At 38.8% G+C, this 24,495-nt stretch overlaps 1 protein-coding gene across 1 annotated transcript; it reads right to left on the minus strand.

Annotated features, from left to right (window-relative positions):
- Positions 1-499: 499 nt before the first annotated feature.
- On the minus strand, positions 500-22,547 carry LOC109482333. The gene is made up of 14 exons (XM_019785014.1): positions 22,515-22,547; positions 20,394-20,527; positions 19,786-19,899; positions 18,680-18,964; positions 17,437-17,452; positions 16,783-16,867; positions 16,046-16,368; positions 15,586-15,730; positions 9,850-10,157; positions 9,424-9,568; positions 3,757-4,070; positions 1,193-1,349; positions 747-902; positions 500-567 (listed from the first exon to the last, which is right to left on the minus strand). Exons 1-14 carry the CDS (start codon positions 22,545-22,547, stop codon positions 500-502), a joined length of 2,283 nt encoding a protein of 760 aa, XP_019640573.1.
- Between the last annotated feature and the right edge of the window lie 1,948 nt (positions 22,548-24,495).

The raw sequence follows: 24,495 nt of genomic DNA on the forward strand, positions 1-24,495 counted from the left end.
TTGAAGGCACACGTAAGGCCATGTTGATTTGATTATATGGATGACATCCGCGCGCGCATGAATTTTCGGCCGTTTCCAAAAAAAAAAAGTTTTCAACCATACCGTAAATCGTACAAAACAGTTGCAAAATGAGCAAAAATATACCATAAGTTACAAAAAAAATTAATAAAAACTATACCAATGTCGTAGACTGCCAAAATCAAACGAAAAAAGACGAAATTGTAAAGAAATGAACTTGAAGACTAGATTATTCGCCAAACCATATTCTGTGCCATTTGCTCAACCCTCATGACCACTTAGATGTCATAATGAAAACTACCTTTTTTTTTTGCAAAACTTTTTTTTATTCGCACGCGCGCATCAGTAGTTTTGGGGCTCCCGGAGGATGTCATCCATATAATCAAATCAACATGGCCTAACATGTAGAAAAAAAGGTCGGGCAATGTAAAACAATAAAGCATTATAGGAATAGTTCCTTTACAGTTTACGAGGCCAAGAACTATGGATTTACTATCTCTTTACCTGATGTAGTTCCAGCTGGCTTGTCAGTTGACCCGTCACTCGTATCTGAGGGGGAAAAAAGATAGCTAGATTTCAAATAAAAAGTCAGTTATGAAATTCAATTCACTGCGGGGAGTATTAATGCATGCAACCATGTCTGACTAGTCAAAAATATTAACACAGGAAATGTATCAAATATATTTTGAAAGATAGGTAAAAGTTGGGTGTATGTTGCTGCTACTTACTGGTAGATGACGGCGATGTCACCTCTGGCCCAGAGCTTATTGATGTCGATGTTGACCTTTGTGGGGCCGCTGACGTAGTTGTTTTCTTAGTGGAACTCAGTAAATACGTAGTGGGTAACGTTTCAGTTGTTGGGGGTGCGGCTGATGTTGTGTTAGCTGTAAATTGCGGGACATTTAAAACATTTCAATCTACTGGTTTACGAGTAGTCCTTATACTGACCAAGCTAAATCCTATATTGCATTATTATGTACTAAATAAAGTTTAAAATGTCACTAATATTAGATGATCGAGATTTAAAGTAGCTATTTGTTTGTAATTTAAAATATGATGTACATATACTGATGCAATACTATGCAACACTTAAATATATATTCTGTTTTATCGCAAGAGTACGTACATACAATGAATCATTAGTACTTTGGCTTGAATGCGCAATGTAACTTACATTCTAGCTCACACCCGAGAAGTTCCAGACGAAGCGCTATCCACCACCTACCCCATGTAACCGGCATCAGTCTGATGAAACGCGTCACTATCGGTGGATCAATGTAGTTGGTCTTCACGATATCTGGGTCCATGATATCGATGTTACCTTCAAAAATCTCACAAACCAAACCAAGCAAACATTAAAAACACCACATTTTCATAATTTTAATCTATCTTAACCCTCACCATGTGACAAATTTAATTATAATAATAGTAGTTTATTGACAACACTCCAGATACATGGCAGCGTATGAAACTGCTGAATTACGTATTCAGGATTTAATTAAAAACAGATTAAACAATAAGGTCAGCTAAACAAACAAAGGGCATTGACAAACTAGGTACAAACATAAACTAGAGTTCCACGATCTCATACCTTCGCCAAATGATGTTAGCTTTTATGATTAGGAAATTATATATTAATCCCCCTAATTATGCAAATAGGATCCTCAATTGCATGAATTATATCTGTTGATCATATTCTCCACCAAAAGACAGTCTTATCTTAACAAAGAATGACATGATGACATTTTCTCATAACTTATGGAAATGAGGTCCTTATTTGAATAAGTTATGTTTAATTATGTTCACCTTAACCTAACTTTCAAACACCCCAAGTATAAAATTCCAGGCAGTTACCACTGCGCAATTATAACATTTTCTCATTAATTATGCAAATTAAGTCTTCATTTGCATAATCAATATTTGCCTGTGTTTCTCACATTCTTAATAACATATGTCACAAGCTTGAACTTCCTATAATGGAATGCAGCTGATAAATAGAATTTCCTCATTAATTATGCAAATTACATCCATATTTGCATAATTGTAATATCATTATGTCAAGCATCACTCAAGCTACCTACATACCAAAAATCACCATGATCCATCAATCGGTTCTTGAGTTATCCCCCTTTAAACATTTGTCCATTAAACCCCCCTGCAGTTCTAGAGCAAGCAACTAGGGGGCTCAAACTCATGTCACTTTATCCCCATCACAAGAGCTATCTACCATCCGAATTTCGTCACCCTAGAATGTCTGGATCATGAGATATCAAAACCGGAAGTTCTGCTGCAGTACCATGACAAGCCGCCAGGTGGCCCAAAATCTAATCATTTTGAGGTCTCATCAAGACCTACCCACCTACCAAGTATCATGACAATCCATCAAGACCTTCTCAAGTTATCGTGTTGACACACACACACACACACATACACGAACGCCCCTGAAAACATAACCTTCTTGGCGAAGGTAATAAATACTGGCTGTACACATTATGAATATACATCAGAAGTACCTACAAAAAGATTAAAAACTATAATTGTCCGGTAATGGGAGATTTCAACCTGTTTGTTTATTTAACAAATCAGTGAAATAGGGGATTGGACTCGTTTTGTACCGCTTTGTTATCATACGTAACTAGAGTTCCCCGATCTCATACCTTCGCCAAATGACTGACAAATTATAGATTAGATTATTCCCCCCTGATTTAAGAAATAGGAACCTAATTTTCATGAATTATATCATTTTATCATAATCTCAACCAAAAGACAGTCTTATATAAACAAACAAGGCATTCTAGTATTTCCTAATAAATTATGCAAATGAGGTCCTGATTTGAATAAATTATGTTTAATGATGTTCACCTCAACTTAACTTTCAAATACCATAAGTATGAAATTACAGGCAGTTATCATTACATAATTATAAAATTTTCTCATTAATTATGCAAATTAAGTCATTATTAACATAATCAATATCTGCCTGTGTTTCTCTCGTTGTCAATTACCAATGTCACAAGCTTCAATTGTCTTATTATGGAATGCAGCTGATTTATAGAATTTCCCCATAAATTATGCAAATTACATCCATATTTGCATAATTGTCACATAATTATATTAAGCATCACGTAAGCTACCTACATACCAAAAATCACGACGATCCGTCAACCGGTTATTGAGTTATCCTCTTAAGAATATTTTCAAGAATATATCCCTGCAGTTCCAGAGCAAGCCACTAGGGGGCCCAAACTCACGTCACTTCTTCCCCAGCACAAGAGCTACCTACCACCCAAATTTCATCACCATAACATGTCTAGATCATGAGATATCAAAACCGGAAGTTCAGCTGCAGTACCATAACAAGCCGCTAGGGGGTCCAAAATCTAATCATTTTGAGGTCTCATCAAGACCTACCCACCTACCAAGTATCAAGACAATCCATCAAGGCCTTCTCAAGTTATCGTGTTGACAGACACACACACACACACACACACACACACACACACACACATACACGAACGCCTCTGAAAACATAACCTTCTTGGCGAAGGTAATTATCATACTAACATTACGGCATCACTAACATTACGGCATCACTAACAATATGGATAATTCTATATCGTTAATGAAAGTAGTTTTTGGAAGGTAAACAACATCAGGCTGTTAGATTTTTAAAAGTTTGTAAAAACAGAATAAAGGGCAAAAACACCCTATTGTAAAAAATGCTCATGTGACACCTACTTTGTCTGATCCATTTTCCTGAAAAGTGTTCCAGTTGAGGTCTGTTCCATCGTCAGAGTACAAAAGTTTGTAAGATGTCACAAGATGCAAGAAGCGGAAGGACGCTTGTCCCTGAGTCTGAATTCCTGTTATTGACATCCTCTTGAGCAGATCAACCTGTAACCACTCGCTAGTAGAGAAGCTGCTTGGCATCCAGGCTCTGCCGCTGTTCAGACGAGCTTCCCATGGTTGCCAACTATCACTAACTGAAGATGACGCCGAGAACTGGTTGTTTCTTATAGCCCCTGATTCCACTCCAAGAGCAGAACGACAATCTGAGAACAATTGAATAAATGACTCTAAACTGTGTAAATTAGGCTTAGGAGTGCTTTACAATATTTCTCAAACATTTTTCTTTTTCAATGTGGTGGCTATACAAGAATCTGACAGATAATTTGTAAGTTCGTACACTTTACAAAACTATTAATTCAAAATGTCACCAAATGTATCACAAGTAATACAATTGCAAACGATGCAATGTGGCGAGTCCATGCGTTTGTATTTAAACCTACAAAGGTCTTGTACCTGTTTGATACCCCGGCCAATTTCGGGTCGCAGAGAGAGCGCCGTCTAAGAAAGGGAATGGGGGTTTTACACAGTCGCGCATGACTGAGCATAATGTACCGCACTGGGTAAACGACAGGACGTGTCTAAGCCCCGGTCACACTGGGCGAACTTTGCTGGAGCGTTCCTTGAACGGTGAATAAAATTCATCACCGCTCGAAACCGCTCACCACCGTTAAACAGAAGTTGGCCCCCGTTAGAGCAACGCCGTGTACGCCCGACCACCGCTGATGTTTCTGGAGGGGCCCTCCTACCGCTCCGAAAGTTTTGAGCTGAACAAAATATTGCGAGCGGTGAGGAGGGGGCAATTTTCCGCCCCGGCAAAGTTCACCCCCGCTCCACCAACGCCCAGTCAAAGTTTGGCATCGCTAGACGCAAGTTCGTGGACGCTTGGGTCCGCTAGGCCAACGCAGAAATCTTGAACGCTGGACCACCGCTGCTTCTCCAGCGTTGCCCGGGCGGCGATTAAACGTTGCACAAACTTTGCTGGAGCGGTTACAAGCGTTTTACGAGCGGACACGAGCTCGAGGTTGCTGGAACGGTGTCGGGCGTTGAAGCAGCGATCCATGTCGGCAATGAACTTTGGTTTGGCGTTGGTATAGAGGTGTCGGAGCGGTGACGAGCGTTGTCGAAATTCGGCCTCCGTCCCTACCGTTAAAGGAACGCTCCAGCAAAGTTCGGCCAGTGTGACCGGGCCTTTAGACTTTGCCTTTGTCGACACAAATTATGTAAAGCCAAAGCTATACAATCAGTATACTAACTTCTAAATCATTGACAGTTGCCTTGCTGAAACAATAAGGGCCAAAGTTTCTAAAAAAATCGATATGAATGTTTTTTTGGTGGAAGGCACCAAAAACAACGCAACATGAACGTTACTATTACTACATGTACAGTCCTACCTGTCGCTGCAACCACAATCATCAAGCTGACTTCTAATAGAAGTGGTAGGATCACACACAGAGGCGGTTTCATTGTGGATCGAGGTAAATACTTAGATTGAGCAGCACAGGTGTTTGAGTCGCCTGCTAGAAGTTTGTCTGGCGCACTAGTCCAAGTCAAAGTACAGTCACGAGTTGCGAGGTCATGGATCGAACGTGCCATTGGACAAACAAGGGGGGCGTCGACAAACATGTTATGTATGTACAGTGTATTAAAGGGGAGGTTATAATTTTTTAAAGAATAAATACATATGCATTAAAACAAGGGATATTTCTAAACGGCTGTTGGAAATGAAAAAAGGCACACAGTCAAGTTGATTTTTTTTGTTTGAATTCAAATACATGGTGGTCTTTTTTCTGAATAAACAATTAGTAGAGTAAATATCTTCTAAATACGTTTTGTGAACAAAAACAAGAAAGTAATTTTACTTTAGATAGCAAATGCTTCGTTACTTCGTAGGTATACTTAACCTAAGAATACGTGTTGACATACCTTACTAAATATTTAAAGTAAAATAGCTGTTATGGACATAATCGACTCTTGATCTAATCATAAGAGGGTATGAAGGTATTGGCATCAGATTTTGACTTTGCATCTGACATTAATTCTATTAAGAGCAAATTTATACTGGTGAAAAGGATGAACATATTTTTAAGGTACATAGAAAACGAGGTTTGAAATATCTCAAAATACAACTACAGTATTGACTAAAAATAACGAATAACTCTCAAATGCTCTCTATTCTTATTTTCTGTATACAAATTGACACAAGCATTTAAATTGTAATTAAAACGGTTAATAAGTCATTATTGTACTAAAAATACATGTACGTATAGAAGTCACAGCTTTTCAAGTTTCATAGGCTATTGCCTTTGCGACAGCTTCTGCTTCTACGAGCTCGAGTATATACATGAAATAAAGATCATTGATTGAAAAAAAAAAGTATCAGAGGTCATTTAACTTGAATCGTTGTTGTTCCAGAGCAGGAGCTATATTATCGTATAGCTTACATCTATATTATAGAATCAATATAACAACAGCAGATGGTCTTAGGATTCTGCAAATAAATGGTTGGTATACAAAACAGTATCATGTTCTTGGAATGACTGTACAGCGTGGTTTCAATATTTCTGTAAGCTCTGATACACAGCTGGCCGCAGTTCTTGATAATCTCCGCTAGATGGCGCTGGGGGGATGTTCACGTAGACGCCATTACTGGTGCCATGCTGTTGGGAGGTTGCCGAAGAATCTGTTGGAACGTTCCCGCCATGATGAGTTGTCTCTACCCACGCCTCCCTGTAAATAATACAAAGGTGTAGCCAACTTATAATTAGATTGGTGAAAAACTATAAATATCTCTAGTAACAAAATGTCAAGTTACTAAGAGTAAAATATATAAAATACTGTACTTTAAATAAATATAAAATATGTCTTTAGTTTTTTAATTGCATCTTACTGAACATCCATGTAGATGGTATCGTCAACAGTTTCCTCTGATTGGCCAGTGATGACATCACCAATTGTGGCGTAGGGATATGGACCGTTGCTCATCGTTTCTTCTGCTGATTGGTCAAATGTGGCATTAACGTAGGTGGGTCCATGTGATTGGCCAATTGAAACATTGCCGTTGTTAGAAGAATCGCCATTGGCTGTGAACATGATCGCATTGTTGTAGATTCTGTCTGTACTCGGCGTTTCGTCAGGCCGGGGAAACGATTCGTTACCGTCAGTGTCTTTGGATCGTATTCTGTGGGAGAGCAAAAGCAGCAACTAGTGTATAAATTTTTTCTAACTTTTTGTATTCAAGCCTATACATGCATAGTGGTAGAAATATGTAGGAATTAAGTTTTGACATTACAACGGTCCAACAAGAGTTCCATATCATGTAGTTGAACAGATTCTCAAATGAGTTGAAGTACCATAATGATTGTGAAAGTATTGTATTCGGAATGATATGTTGACCAACCTTCTAATGCAGAACATTGAAACCACGATTGCAATGATGATAATGACAACCCCGGCCGCTACTGCACCGCCAATGATGGCAGCTAAAGTTGAAAATAAAATATATATTAGACAATTTTTTCATATCCAAAAATACAGTCTTCATCCATACATACATGACAAGTCATCACTGTTTCCACTCAAATCTTGAAGGAAAAAAAATACGAAGAAAGAAAATAAATTATTTTCATAACATTGTGCTTTGGAAGGACTAAAATGCACAAAATACATAAAATTACATGTATTTTCAGTTGTAAAGTTTAAGCTTTCTTCCAACACGAGAAAGGAAACTCACGATATATTTTCGGTCGATCTCAGCAACCTTCGTCAGATAAGTTATGAACTCGCTGACAATATGATGCACTCGCCGAATTCCAGAGATCGACTGACAATTTATGGTGAGTTCCTTTCTTGTGTTGGAACAAAGCATTAACTTTACATGTATGGATTCTATTAACACAGATGAGCTTTCATTCAAATAAAATTATGTTGACGTGTATGTAGAAATATATTTCAACACAGTATCTGCCTAGGAGAACCTAAAGGAGGTGTATGTTGCTACTACTTACTGGTAGATGACGGCGATGTCACCTCTGGCCCAGAGCTTATTGATGTTGACCTTTGTGTGGCCGCTTGTGTAAAGCCACGCGTGGTGAAAATGAGTGTCGTCTCAGAACTCACTGAATACGGGGTCACTAATGGGCTTGGCATCGTCTGCATTGTTGTCGACCTAAAAGTCGAAGTTGCTATAGGTATAAAACAGTGGTTGAAGTGCAATGTTTAATACGTTAGTGATGATATTGATGTTGTAGTAGTTGCTTGATGTCGGCAAATTTGATGCCCTTTAGTTTCATCTATCATCACAGCCGTTTTAGTAAACAAATGTCAGGTTTTACCTAAAAACAGCTGTTATCTCAGTCCCCATTGTACTGATCAAGTAAAACCAACGAGCTACAAACCATATAATAATCATCTACTCGAATATCTACCCACAGCATTAAAATTATTCAAACACAAACATAACAAGAATTCTGAGATCTCATACCTCCATGAAATATGTAGAGTTTATGTAAATGATTTGTTTCATTAAGTAGGCAATTAATATAATGTAGTCTAATTTATGGTGTTTTAAACTCAACTTACAATATTTTGTGTGTCAAACTCCTATCATTTGGCAATATCTAATTTCAACATCTTCAATAATTATGCAAATTGCCTCTATATTAACAAATATATGCATAGTGTTGTTAACATGTAAGTAACCTACATGTCACAAGGTATAGAATTGCCATCATTCACCATTACGAAATCACAGAATTTTTGCATTTATTATGCAAATTAGGTCATCATTTGCATAATTGGTATCTGTGGATGTTCTATCTGCCATAGATTACATATATTACATGTATGAAAGTACTATAATGTAAAACACTGTCATTATAGAATTTCCTCATTAATTATGCAAATTAAGCCCTCATTTGCATAATTTGCATTTAATTATGTACATCTTTCTCTCAGCTACCTACCTACCAAAATTGATGAAAATATGTTGTTCCTATCTGGATTTATTGGCTTTTTAAGATTTCGCCCGAAAGTCCCCTGCAGTTTCAGAACAAGCTAGTAGGGGGAACAAACCCATACCACTTACTCCTGACAGGAAAAGCTATCTTTCACCAAAAATTCAAGACCATAGCATGTTCAGGACAAAAGATACAAAAAACGGAAGTTCTGCTGCAGTACCAAGGTCATCTTCCAGGTGGCCCATATTTGACCTTGACCTTTGTCTTCCTAAGACCTACCAGCATACCAAATATCATCACAATCCATGAAGGCGTTATGAAGTTATGCTGCGGAAACACAGACACACAGACGCGCCTAAAAACAATACCTCCATTTTTCATGGAGGTAAAAAGGTACACTGCGGTAATTTAGAAACCCCCATAAGGCTCACTCCCCTACTTGACCTTTGTCTCCCCATTAGAAGCTTGCCTAGCGCCTACTAACAATGTTGAACCACCATTCATAGCTTCAGTGTTGTACCAGCAATATCCTCAGTAACGTACTTCACCATAGCCAATGCAATAAAAAATAGTCTTCTTTTTGAGGGTAAGGGTAACTCACATTCTAGCTCACACCCGAGTAGTTCCAGACGAAACGCTATTACCCTCTCCCATGTAACCGGCATCAGTCTGATGAACCGCGTCACTATCGGTGGGTCAATGTAGTTGGTCTTCACGCCATCTCCGTTACTGTTACCTTCAAAGATCTTACAAAACAAGTAAGAAGAACAAAACAAAGCATGTGAAAGTTACATCAATAACAGGGTGAGAGTTGATATTTCCAGTTTGTTTTCTATCTATCACTATGTTAACTATTACAAATAAATAACCATACTAAGCAGGTAGATTTATGGAAAGGCACTCAACCTGTTGAATTTCTAAACAGGTTTACGTATTTCATTAGATAAAAACACACTGAGTGTGGTTAAACATGTGATTAAAGTACGTAACATTTCCCCAAAATTATATTATATTAATGGCTACTTACTTTGTCTGATCCATTTTCCTGAAAGATGTTCCAGTTGATTCCATCATTAGAGTAAATAAGTTTGTAAGATGTCACATAATAAGACCTGCCAAAGTACCTATGTCCCTGTGTCTGAATTCCTGTTATTGACGTCCTCTCAAGCATATCAACCTGTAACCAATCGCTAGTAGAGTCGCTGCTGGGAGACCATGCGTTTAGGCTGTTAAGACGAGCTTCCCGGGGTTGATATTGACTACTAAATGAAGATGACGCCGAGAACTGGTCGTCTGTTATGACCCCTGTTTCCACTCCAAGAGCAGAGCGACAATCTAAGAAGAATTGAATACCCTCTTTATTTGACGTTTATAAAATGTTCCAGAGTTCATAGACAAAAAAATACAAACTCTGCGAATCTGTACCTTGGACGTGCTGCTGGAAGCTAAATTGAATGAATCCGAGCGAGATAGGCTAAAGAATTTAAACATACGTTCATGACTGTAAATAACTACATACCGTACCGTACGTAGCCTCCTTTTCAGGCGTTCTCGGATCGGTCGTTTTTTTTGGGGGGGGGGGAGTTTTCTTGATCAACGTAGATCGCACGCAATAGAAGCTCCGGCAGGCAACCGGAGCTTCTATTTAGTGCGATCTACGTTTGATCAGAAAATACACCCCCCCCTTAAAAAAAATAGAGTTACACGATCTCATACCTTCGCCAAATGATGTCAATATCTATGACTGACAAAGTAAAGATTATTCCTCCTGATTATGCAAATAGGATCCTCATTTGCATTAATTACATCAGTTAATCATATTCTCCACTAAAACAGCCTTATCTTAACAAAGAAAGCCATTCTATCATTTCCTCATAAATTATGCAAATGAGGTCCTTATTTGAATAAGTTATGTTAATGATGTACACCTTTCCTTAACTTTCAAATACTCCAAGTATAAAATTCCAGAGTTACCTTTATGGAATTATAACATTTTAGCATTAATTATGCACATTAAGTGTTAATTTACATAATCAATATCTACCTGTGTTTCTCTTGTCCTCAATTACATATGTCACAAGCTTGAATAGTCCTATAATGTAATGCAGCTGATTTATAGAATTTCCTCTAAAATTATGCAAATTACATTAAGATTTCATAATTGTCACATAATTATGTCAAGCGTCACTTAATCTACCTACATACCAAAAATTACGACGATCCGTCAACCGGTTCTTGAGTTATCCTCAAGAAGTTATCCTTAATTTTTTTTTCAAAGAAACGCCCCTGCAGTTCCAGAGAAAGCCGCCAGGGGGCCAAAACCTACCTCACTTCTTTCACAGCACAAGAGCTACCTGCCATGCAAATTTCGTGACCCTAGCACGTCCAGATCATGAGGTATCAAAACCGGAAATTCAACTTCAGTACCACAACAAGCCACCAGGGTGGCCAAAATCTAATCATTTCTAGGTCCCATCAAGACCTACCCACCTACCAAGTTTAAAGACAAACCATGTAAACCTTCTTGAGTTATTGTGTCTACAGACACACAGACACACACACGAACGTCTCTGAAAACATAACCTTCTTGGCGAAGGTAAAAAAGACGACTGATCCGGGAGCGTCTGAAAAGGAGGCTAACTGTACTAGGTGAACATGTATAAGAGTTTGACTACATAATTCTAAAGCAATACAATCGGTATAAGCTTCAAACTCGTCGAGGTATTATGCTGTGATAATAAGGAAGTGACTGAATATTGATATGAATGGTTTAATTCCGTTTAAAAGATTTGGCAGAAGGCAACAAAACAACGCAACGTCAACGTTACTATTAATGCAGTCTTACCTGTCGCTGTAATCACCGTCAAAAAGCTGACTTGTAAAAGGAGTGGTAGGATCATACACAGCGGCGGTTTCATGTTGGGTTGAGGCTAAGACAAAGACTGCACAACACTGGTGTTAGGTCTCTTACTACGAGTTTGAGGAAGTCAATTCCGCTCGCGCACTGGTGCATGTCAAGCATTGTCACGTGGTGCGAGGTTGACGTCATGGGCGGGACGTACCATTGGGGGACGAACAGGGGGGACAAACATGTTGTGTACGCATTAAGGGAAGTTGTATTTTGTTTAGAATAAATACGCATGCCCTACGGACTATAACCTCCTTGGTACGTAGGTCTAAGTATACATAATATAAACTAATAACAGATATCGAAAACCGAAACAAATTTTAAAGTCAATATGATTTTTTTAAAACCTCAACTAGCAAATACATGGATAGGATACTTAACCTAGATATACGTGTTTGTTTACACATATGGTTAGAATTATCCTAGTGACATAAGTCTCGTTAGCCCCCACCTCTTCTTGTTCTCACAGTAAGTGGGTGCAAGGGACTTGCCATCTGGCCTTACACCTAAGTAAGATTTTTAGACATAGGCATGCGATTACCAAACACTAAACAAAGTTTAACGTATTCAGAGATATGTCCGATTACAACTATAACATTATGGTAACTAATATAAAGCATAACCGTCACAAGGTTCCTTGCATCTAAACACACTAAATGCTCAATGTACGTAAGGTTATTTTCTGTATACATATGAACACAAGCATTTTAACTGCAATTAAATGTTAGTAAGTCATTATTGTACTATTAATACATGTACTTATAGAATTTACAGCGTTTCAAGTTACATAAGCTATTGCCTTTGCGACAGCTTCTGCTTCTACGAGCTCGAATATATAAATAAAATAAAGATCATTGATTGAAAAAAATGTATCAAAGGTCATCTAACTTGAATCGTTGTTGTTCCAGAGCAGGAGCTATATTATCGTATAGCTTACATCTATATTATAGAATTAATATAACAACAGCAGATGGTTTTAGGATTCTGCAAATAAATGGTTGGTATATGAATCAGTATCATGTTCATGAAAATGACTTAAGCGTGGTTTCAATATTTCTGTAAGCTCTGATACACAGCTGGCTGCAGTTCTTGATAATCCCCGCTAGATGGCGCTGGGGGAATGTTCACGTAGACGCCATTACTGGCGCCATGCTGTTGGAAGCTTGCCGAAGAATCTGCTGGAACGTTCCCGCCATGATGACTTGTATCTGTCCACGCGTCCCTGTATACAATACAACAGTGTAGCCACCTTAGAGGGGTCAAAAACTATAAAATTAGTATGTCTAGTAACAGTATGTCGATTTACTGACAGTAAATATATAAAATTTAACCCATTATAAAATACATAAAGTCATATGTATAATTTGTCTTTTTATTGCATCTTACTGAACATACGTGTAGATGGTGTCGTCAGTTTCCTCTGATTGGCCAGTGATGACATCACCAATTGTCGCGTAGGGATATGGGCCGTTGCTCATCGTTTCTTCTGATTGGTCAAATGTGGCATTAGCGTAGGTGGTTCCATGTGATTGGCCAATTGAAACATTGCCGTTGTTAGAAGAATCGTCATTGGCCGTGAACATGATCGCATTGTTGTAGATTCTGTCTGTACTCGGCGTTTCGTCAGGCTGGGGAGACGATTCGTTACCGTCAGTGTCTTTGGATCGTCTTCTGTTGGAGGGCAAAAGCAGCAACCAGTGTATAAATTTTTTCTAACTTTTTGTATTCAAGCCTATACATGCATAGTGGTAGAAATATGTAGAAATTAAGTTTTGACATTACAACGGTCCAACAAGAGTTCCATATTATGTAGTTGAACAGATTCTCAAATGAGTTGAAGTACCATTTTGCAAGCTATTGTATTCGGAATGATATGTTGACCAACCTTCTAATCCAGAATATTGAAACCACGATTGCAATGATGATAATGATAACCCCAGCCGCTACTGCACCGCCGATGATTGCAACGATAGCTGAAAACAAAATATATACTATTTTAGACAACTCTCCAAATGCACAGTCTTTATTCATGCATGTTTGTCGCTAATACTCATTATCAAATTGCTTAAAAGTTTATATTTGATACCTGGAGTCACAATGGCGGATTATTAGCCTTGTTTCTTTCTTTTTACCTGATGTGGATTCAGGTTGGTTTCCAGCTAACACGTCATCAATGTCTTTAACCAATGACTTACGTCTGGAGTCAGCGAGTGCAACACACATCTGGCGAAGGTTGACGAGATAGACCGAAAATGTATGTGTTGGAACAAAGCTTGAGCTTTGCAACTATGGATTCTACCAACACAGATGAGCTTTTATCTGAATAAAATCATGTTGACCTGTAGACAATATATTTTGCACATAGAATGTCCCTACGGGAAATGAATGTTGCTACTACTTACTGGTAGATGACGGCGATGTCACCTCTGGCTCAAAGCTTATAGAAGTTGACCTTTGTTGGGCCGCTGGCGTAATGCCCTCAGTGGTGTCAGTAGTTTTCTTTGCAGAACTCACTAAATACGTACGCGTGATCACTGGTGCGCTTAGCATCGTCTGCGTTGTGGCTGTCTTTAATGTCGAAGTTGCTATTAATCAAAAACAAAATCGTTTTTACGGTTGTAGTCAGTTGAAGCGCAATTAAGTTCAGTTATACTGATCTCAGTAAACATTTCGCATTTATGTTACTTTTCACTTTTATACAAATTGTTTTGTTTTTATGTGTCCCTGGGCCCTCTTCGAAATCAACAATTTACTGTTGAAGAGGCCACCCAGGTGATTAAGATGAAATAAATAAATAAATGATTCATTAGTTAGTGCTGATATTTATGTAGTAGTTGCTCGTTGTCAGCAAATTTGATGTCTGAAAAGGCATGCAGGCCCCCAGAAAATGGCGCCGGGGAGGTCATGTCGGGTCATAGGGAGAGCTTATTTTCGTGCGGGGGGAATCTTCCGTGCGGTATGGATGTATTCTAAATTTAACCTCATGAAATGTAAAATTATTAACAATACAGGTTGTTTCAAGGAGTAACTATATGTAAAAATGTGTCTGACTTCATTAGTATTTTTTTAAATGAACGGCGTTGTGTTCTGAATCCCAAGCGAAGTTTCTAATATAGTAATAAGGTCTTCAAAGATCTTCAAACATCTTTTTACCTAGTTTAGTTTAAAATGTGGTAATCTCAAGCAGCGTCCGGTACAACATGAACAACATCATTAATCAAAAACAAAATCGTTTTTACGTTTGTAGTCAGTTGAAGCGCAATTAACTGATCTCAGTTAACATTTCACAATTATGTTACTTGATTGCATAATATACTTTTATACAAATTGTTTTATGTTTACGTGTCCCTCTTGGAAATCATTAATGTACTGTTAAAGAGGCCACCTAGGTGATTAAGATGAAATAAATAAATAAATGATCCATTAGTTGGTGCTGATATTGATGTTGTAGTAGTTGTTCGGTGTCGGCGAATTTGATGCCCATAAATTATAGCCGTTTTAATAAAGAAACGTCTGGTTTTACCCAATAACAGCTGTTATCTTAGTCCCCATTGTACTGATCAAGTTAAACCAACGAGCTACAAAACATATGATAATCATCTACTCGAATATCCATACATAGCATTGGGAGTTATTCAAACACAAACACAAAAGGTAGACTGCGGTAACCCCCATTAGGCCCACTCACCTACTTGACCTTTGTCTCCCCATTAGAGAAGCTTGCCTATATAGTAACAATGTTGAACCACTTCCATAGCTTCACTGTTGTACCAGCAATATCAACAGTAACTTACTTCACCATAGCCATGTAAACAAAAATAGCCTTCTTGAGTCTTGAGGGTAAGAATAACTCACATTCTAGCTCACACCCGAGAAGTTCCAGACGAAACGCTATCGCCACCTGCCATCTAACCGCCATGAGTCTGATGAACCGCGTCACTATCGGTGGGTCAATGGTGTTGGTCTTCACGCCATTTGCGTCCCTGTTGCCTTGAAAAACCTTTTAAATAACAAAGTATTTGATAGTTACATTGATAACAGAGTGAGAGTTGAGTTGATATTTCCAGTTTGTTTTCTATCTATCTCTATGTTTACTATTGCAAATAATTTACCACACAAAGAAGAAAGCACTAACATTATGACTGACAACTGTGATGTTGTAAGCAGATAGATTTATGGAAAGGCACCCAACCTGTTGAATTTCTAAACAGGTGTACGTATTTAATGAAATAAAGGCACACAGTGAGTGTGGTTAAACATGTGATTAAAGTACGTAACATTTTCCAAAAATTATATTATATTAATGGCTACTTACTTTGTCTGATCCATTTTCCTGAAAGATGTTCCAGTTGATTCCATCATTAGAGTAAATAAGTTTGTAAGATGTCACATAATGAGACGTGACAAAATGAGACGTGACAAAGTACCTATGTCCCTGAGTCTGAATTCCCGTTATTGACGTTCTCTCAAGCATATCAACCTGTAACCACTCGCTAGTAGAGTCGCTGTTGGGAGACCATGCGTTTAGGTTGTTAAGACGAGCTTCCCGGGGTTGATATTGACTACTCCATGAAGATGACGCCGAGATCTGGTCGTCTGTTATGACCCCTGATTCCACTCCAAGTGCAGAGCGACAATCTAAGAAGAATTGAATGCCCTCTTTATTTGACGTTTATAGAATGTAGCCGAGTTCATAGACGAAAAATACAAACTCTGGGAATCTGTACATTGAACGTGCTGCTGGGAGCTAAATTGAATGATTCCGAGCGAGCTATGCTCAAATATTTAAACATGCGTGCATGACTGGAGATGACTACAGTACCGTTCCGCACTGGGTAAACACGTATGAGCTGTTGACCTGACTTTGTCGACAGAAATTACCTAAATCTAAAGCTATACAATCAATTTTAGCTTCAAAATCGTCGAGGTGACATGCTGTAATAATAAGGAAGTGACTTAATATTCATATGAATGGTTTAATTCCGTTCAAAAGATTTGGCAGAAGGCAACAAAAACAAAGCAACATGGACGTTACTATTACAACAGTCTTACCTGTGGCTGTAACCAGCATCATGAAGCGGACTTGTAAAAGAAGTAGTAGGATCATGCACAGCGGCGGTTTCATGGTGGGTCGAGGCTAAGACAAAGACTGCACAACACAGGTGTTGGGTCTCTTACTACGAGTTTGAGGAAGTCAATTCCGGTCGCGCACTGGTGCATGTCAAAGCATTGTCACGTGGTGCGAGGTTGACGTCATGGGCGGGACGTACCATTGGGGAACGAACAGGGGGGACAAACATGTTGTGTACGTATTATTATTATTATTATTATTATTATGACTGGTTTATTTATTTCCACACAAATACAAATACAATACCATAGCAGCCCTTCGGCTGAATTGTGGTTATTGTTTACATTTAAACTATATAAAATCAGCTATAACGATTCGATACAACAATGTTAAACAATATAAAATCAGCTATAACGATTCAATACAACCATGACTTACACAATGAACATGTCAACTATCATTTAGTAACTTTACAATGAAAGGTAAAGTACTGTTCTTAAATCTCGATGTTCTGCAGCTAAATTGACTGATTTGATTTTTGGACCTGAGTTCTCTGCCATGTACAATTGCACGTGTAGGCGGTAACCAACTGGAGAAAGTAGGGGATCTTGATAAAGACACTGCAAACTTCTTACAGAGTAGGACTCGTCTCTGGGACAGAGAGGTAAGGGACAGCTGGCCTAAGGGAAAATGATATTTTGTTCAGAATAAATACGTATGCCCTACGGACTATAACCTCTTTGGTACGTATGTCTAAGTATAGATGATATAAACTAATTACAGATTTCGAAAACCGAAACAAATTTTAAAGTCAATATGATTTTTTCAAACTTCAAGTAGGTCATGGTAGGATACTTAACCTAGGAATATGTATTTGTTTACACATATGGCTAGAATAATCCTAGTGACAAAAGTCTCCTTGGCCCCCACCTCTTCTTGATCTCGCAGTGAGAGGGTGCAAGGGACTTGACATCTGGCCTTACACCTACTAAAACTAGGGCTTTTGAAAATAGCCTGGCATGTTATTTCTGAACACTAGTAAACAAAGTTTAACGTATTCAGAGATACGTCCGAATACAACTATAACATTATGTTAACTAATATAAAGCATAACCGTCACAAGGTGCCTGGCATCTACAGACATAAACGCTAAACGCCCAATGTACGTAAGATTATTTTCTGTATACATATGGACACAAGCATTTTAACTGCAATAAAAATTTTAGTAAGTCATTATTGTACTATTAATACATGTACAAGTCACAGCATTTTAAGTTTCATAAGCGACAGCTTCAGCTTGACAACTTCTGCTTATAGGAGCTAGATTATATACATGAAAGATCATTGATTAAAAATGTATCAAAGGTCACTTTGCATCGTTGTTCCAAAACAGAAGCTATATATATATATATTATTATATAGCTTACATCTATATTATAGAATCAATATAACAACAGCAGATGGTCTTAGGATTCTGCAAATAAATGGTTGGTATATGAATCAGTATTATGTTAATGAAAATGACTCTACGGCATTGTTTCAGTATTTCTGTAAGCTCTGATACACAGCTGGCAGCAGTTCTTGATAATCTCCGCTAGATGGCGCTGGGGGAATGTTCACGTAGACGCCATTACTGGCGCCATGCTGTTGGAAGCTTGCCGAATAATCAGTTGGAACGTTCCCGCCATGATGACTTGTATCTGTACATGCGTCCCTGTATACAATACAACAGTGTAGCCACCTTAGAGGGGTCAAAAACTATAAAATTAGTATGTCTAGTAACAGTATGTCGATTTACTGACAGTAAATATATAAAATTTCACCCATTATAAAATACATAAAATCATATGTATAATTTGTCTTTTTATTGCATCTTACTGAACATACGTGTAGATGGTGTCGTCAGTTTCCTCTGATTGGCCAGTGATGACATCACCAATTGTGGCGTAGGGATATGGGCCGTTGCTCATCGTTTCTTCTGATTGGTCAAATGTGGCATTAGCGTAGGTGGTTCCATGTGATTGGCCAATTGAAACATTGCCGTTGTTAGAAGAATCGTCATTGGCTGTGAACATGATCGCATTGTTGTAGATTCTGTCTGTACTCGGCGTTTCGTCAGGCCGGGGAGACGATTCGTTACCGTCAGTGTCTTTGGATCGTATTCTGTGGGAGAGCAAAAGCAGCAACTAGTGTATAAATTTTTTCTAACTTTTTGTATTCAAGCCTATACATGCATAGTGGTAGAAATATGTAGAAATTAAGTTTTGACATTACAACGGTCCAACAAGAGTTCCATATCATGTAGTTGAACAGATTCTCAAATGAGTTGAAGTACCATTGTGAAAGTATTGTATTCGGAATGATATGTTGACCAACCTTCTAATGCAGAACATTGAAACCACGATTGCAATGATGATAATGACAACCCCGGCCGCTACTGCACCGCCAATGATGGCAGCTAAAGTTGAAAATAAAATATATATTAGACAATTTTTTCATATCCAAAAATACAGTCTTCATCCATACATACATGACAAGTCATCACTGTTTCCACTCAAATCTTGAAGGAAAAAAAATACGAAGAAAGAAAATAAATTATTTTCATAACATTGTGCTTTGGAAGGACTAAAATGCACAAAATACATAAAATTACATGTATTTTCAGTTGTAAAGTTTAAGCTTTCTTCCAACACGAGAAAGGAAACTCACGATATATTTTCGGTCGATCTCAGCTCAACAACCTTCGTGAGATAAGTTATGAACTTGCTGACAATATGATGCACTCGCCGAATTCCAGACATCGACTGACAATTTATGGTGATCTCTTTTCTTGTGTTGGAACAAAGCATTAACTTTGCAACTATGAATTCTAACAACACATGAGCTTTCATTCATATAAGATTATGTTAACGTGTATGTAGAAATATATTTCCACACAGGATTTGCCGTAGTACGTACGGGAGGTATATGTTGCAACTACTTACCGGTGGAAAATGGCGATGTCACCTCTGACCCAGAGGTTATAGAACTCACTGAATACGGGATCACTGATGAGCTTGGCATCGTCTGCATTGTGGATGACTTTAAAGTCGAAGTTGCTATCGGTAAAAAAACAATGGTTGAAGTGCAATGTTTAATAAGTTAGTGCTGATATTGATGTTGTAGTAGTTGCCTGATGTCGGCAAATTTGATGCCTTTTAGTTTTATCCATCATCACAGCCGTTTTAATAAACAAATGTCTTGTTTTACCCAATAACAGCTGTTATCTTAGGCCCCATTGTACTGATCAAGTTAAACCAACGAGCTACAAAACATATAATAATCATCTACTCAAAAATCCATCCACAGCATTGGGGGTTATTCAAACACAAACACAAAAGTTAGACTGCGGTAACCCCCATTAGGCCCACTCACCTACTTGACCTTTGTCTCCCCATTAGAGAAGCTTGCCTAGTAACAATGTTGAACCACCATTCATAGCTTCACTGTTGTCCCAGCAATATCAACAGTAACTTACTTCACCATAGCCAATCAAACAAAAATAGCCTTCTTGAGCCTTGAGGGTAAGAAGAACTCACATTCTAGCTCACACCCGAGAAGTTCCAGACGAAACGCTATCCCCCAAAAACGCCATGTAACTGCCATGAGTCTGATAAATCGCGTCACTATCGGTGGGTCAATGGTGTTGGTCTTCACGCCATTTGCGTCCCTGTTGCCCTGAAAAACCTTAAAAAAACAAAGTATGTGATAGTTACATTGATAAGAGTGAGAGTTGATATTTCCAGTTTGTTTTCTATCTATCACTTTGTTTACTATCATAAATGAATTACCACACAAAGAAGAAAGCACTAACATTATGACTGACAACTGTGATGTTGTAAGCAGATAGATTTATGGAAAGGCACCCAACCTGGTGGATTTCTTAACAGGTGTACGTATTTCATTATATAAAGACACACAATGAGTGTGGTTAAACATGTGATTAAAGTACGTAACATTTCCCAAAAATTATATTATATTAATGGCTACTTACTTTGTCTGATCCATTTTCCTGAAAGATGTTCCAGTTGATTCCATCATTAGAGTAAATAAGTTTGTAAGATGTCACATAATAAGACAAGCCAAAGTACATTTGTCCCTGAGTCTGAATTCCTGTTATTGACATCCTCTCGAGCAGATCAACCTGTAACCACTCGTTAGTAGACTCGCTGCGTGGATTCCAGGCTCTATTGTTGTTAAGACGAGCTTCCCGTGGTAGACAGTGACTACTTAATGAAGATGACGCCGAGATTTGGTCGTCTGCTATAGCCCCTGATTCCATTCCAAGAGGAGATAAACATACTGAAAAGAGACCTTGTATCTTAGAATGATCCTACAATACCATTATCGGCTTCAATTCCTACAAAACTACATTGTGCATAACAGACCCGTTACTGCATACAGTTGGTGGAGCTATAAAAAATAGTTCTTTATGCTCGTACAAGGGCATTTTTTTATTATATGCACTAAACGATGTCGTTAATTATATGTCGTTAAAGATAGACATGGCTGAATATTTATTTATTATTACAATGCAGTTTTTGTTAGCCTGGGTGCAATCCTATTTGTATGCCGAGCTCTCATATTCGCTCCCAATTTTTTTAGGGAGTCAGTATGGGAGCCCCGGCATACAAATAGGATTTCACCTAATAGTAGGCCAAGTATTAGTGGCTAACCAATACAGAATCTACACCTTAAAGTTTGACAATATTACTGAAAGCTTACTTTACATGGTTTCTAGCAGGTCTTACGACACACCATACATTACTATTCAAAAACGTTCACAACAAAAGTCGTTGGATTTTGGCTTCGAAATCAAAATTCACTTGATAAAAGCCAAAGATGATAAACATATGCGAAATCATCGACAGCTTCCTTCTTTTAACGGGAAGAAAAAATAAAATTTAAAGTGACTGAAATCACACCTGGTCAAAGTCTAAAAAAAGTATTTGTTTAAGCCTATTAGGAATTCTATAGTTAAGAACCCCAAAAGTGACCTACTTCGACGCGGTAAAAAATATAGTAGGGTGCAAAAGTTAGGTACAGAACTTGCATATGTTTCAGTTCAAGGTATAATGCACAAAATATGTCAAATTGGGCTAAAGTTTGTTGGCTAGTTCACTCGTGACGCAATCTTTTAAAAGCGCTATGCGGAAGGTCATGGGACAGCAGCAAGCACACAGCACTAGGCTGTGATTGTACCTAACTTTTGCACCCTACTATATTTTTTACCGCGTCGAAGTAGGTCACTTTTGGGGTTCTTAACTATAGAATTCCTAATAGGCCAGAAACTGTGGCCTGATACCATACTGCAAGTTTGGGGAAGTCGCCTTGCTGTCTGGTGCAGGTCAAAGTACATATGGTCACGGGGTGCGAGGTCAGGGACAGAACGTGCCATTGGACAAATTCACGAGTTGCACATTCCCAGGATCCTTTGCGCACAGGGTGGGGAAAGGTCGCGGTAAACCACGTGACTCATCCTCGGCTCTGGTCGGAAGAAGGTGCCCTAAGCTATCTGGCCGATAGTAGGCTGGGAGCATTCAATTTCAAAAGTCTGTCTTTTTGTCACATTTTCACGTAGTATATGTTGAATCAACCCTATCCTATCCCATACCGATAGTCATGGAGCAAAAATTCGATGCCGCTTTGCCGTACGAACGCCGTGAAAAACTACGTGCTTCCCACCGCCGGCAGTGGTGTCAGCCATTTTTGAAATTTCCGAGCGCTCGCGAACACTTCCTACTTCTTCCGACCAGAGCCGAGGATGAGTCACGTGGTTTACCGCGACCTTTCCCCACCCTGTGCGCAAAGGATCCTGGTAATGTGCAACTCGTGAATGGGAGCATTCACCAGTTTCCCATCCCCAGAATGCAATGCGAAAATAGGGGGTAACCCTCATTTGCATAGGACTGGAAGGCATCGGAATGATTCTGTTGACGTTATAAAACTTTTCACTGTGTTTTGAGGTGTTGGGGCATTTTATGCTTCAACATTAATTAAATTACTATGGGCCGAATCTGACAACAAATAGAGAGTGGAGTTTTAGTGGTCTTTTCAACATAGAACATGTGGTTTGTAACATTATAGCATCAGTATAGCGCTTGTACTTGTAGTTTCTCTCAATTGATAGACCACCAACTTATCTCGTTTATACTTATGTTTATTTTATCTTTTTTATGTTACATATTTATGTTCTTGGATAAATGCTTCATATTAGCAATTGTGCTTTTGCCTGATACTAGTTAATTATATTATTCCTAATCTTCGAAAACGAAGCCTAGCCAAGAAGAAGTTAATTATGTATAAATCAATAAATCAATCATCTGTAAGTAGAAAATAAATGAGTCAAGAATTGTAGTGCATTTGTACACATAATTCCCTAACGACTCAAAGACGTTACAAAGTATTAATTAAGTAAGAAACCATGGGTGCATTTCTAAATCCCAGCATGCCGTATGACTGAAAAGACTTCACCTGGTACAAGTAAGTAACCCTTGCTTAATTTCAAGGCTCGAAAACTTACATGACCTTGGACTTTTTAGTATGTACCGCACTGGGTAAACGACAGTACGTGTCTAAAGCCCCGGTCACACTGGGCGAACTTTGCTGGAGCGTTCCTTGAACGGTGAATAAAATTCATCACCGCTCGAAACCGCTCACCACCGTTAAACAGAAGTTGGCCCCCGTTAGAGCAACGCCGTGTACGACAGGCCACCGCTGATGTTTCTGGAGGGGCCCTCCTACCGCTCCGAAAGTTTTGAGCTGCACAAAATATTGCGAGCGGTGAGGAGGGGGCAATTTTCCGCCCCGGCAAAGTTCATCCCCGCTCCACCAACGCCCAGTCAAAGTTTGGCATCGCTAGACGTAAGTTCGTGGACGCTTGGGTCCGCTAGGCCAACGCAGAAATCTTGAACGCTGGACCACCGCTGCTTCTCCAGCGTTGCCCGGGCGGCGATTAAACGTTGCGACACGAGGTGGCTAGAACGGTGTCGGGCGTTAAAGCAGCGATCCATGTCGGCAATGAACTTTGGTTTGGCGCTGGTATGGAGGTGTCGGAGGGGTGACAAGCGTTGTCGAAATTCGGCCCCCGTCCCTACCGTTAAAGGAACGCTCCAGCAAAGTTCGGCCAGTGTGACCGGGCCTTAAGACTTTGCCTTTGTCGACACAAATTATGTAAAGCCAAAGCTATACAATCAGTATACTAACTTCTAAATCATTGACAATTGCCTTGCTGAATTAATAGGGGCCAAAGTTTCTAAAAAAATCGATATGAATGGTTTTTTCGTGGAAGGCACCAAAAATAACGCAACATGAACGTTACTATTACAACAGTCTTACCTGTCGCTGCAACCACAATCATCAAGCTGACTTCTAATAGAAGTGGTAGGATCACACACAGCGGCGGTTTCATGGTGGATCGAGGTTAATACTTAGATTGAGCAACACAGGTGTTTGAGTCGCCTGCTACAAGTTTGTCTGGCGCACTGGTCCCAAGTCAAAGTACAGTCACGAGTTGCGAGGTCATGGATCGAACATGCCATTGGACAAACAAGGGCGTGTCGACAAACATGTTATGTATGTACAGTGTATAAAAGGGGAGTTTATAATTTTTAAAAGAATAAATACATATGCCTTAAAACAGGGGATATTTCTAA

The sequence above is a fragment of the Branchiostoma belcheri genome, unplaced genomic scaffold (assembly GCF_001625305.1).
Source record: "Branchiostoma belcheri isolate BF01 breed outbred unplaced genomic scaffold, Haploidv18h27 scaffold6, whole genome shotgun sequence".
NCBI classification, from domain to species: domain Eukaryota; kingdom Metazoa; phylum Chordata; class Leptocardii; order Amphioxiformes; family Branchiostomatidae; genus Branchiostoma; species Branchiostoma belcheri.

What these genes read in the sequence shown, in the direction of transcription:
- LOC109482333 (XM_019785014.1), bottom strand. Translation starts at nt 22,547, where the DNA reads ATGGCTGACACCACTGCCGGCGGTGGGAAGCAC. An exon ending in AGGAAAATGGATCAGACAAA is followed by an intron (nt 9,569 to 9,849) that starts GTAAGTAGCCAT and finishes TTGTTTTGTAAG; the next exon opens with ATCTTTGAAGGTAACAGTAA. An exon ending in GACATCGCCGTCATCTACCA is followed by an intron (nt 568 to 746) that starts GTAAGTAGCAGC and finishes TTTCCCCCTCAG; the next exon opens with ATACGAGTGACGGGTCAACT.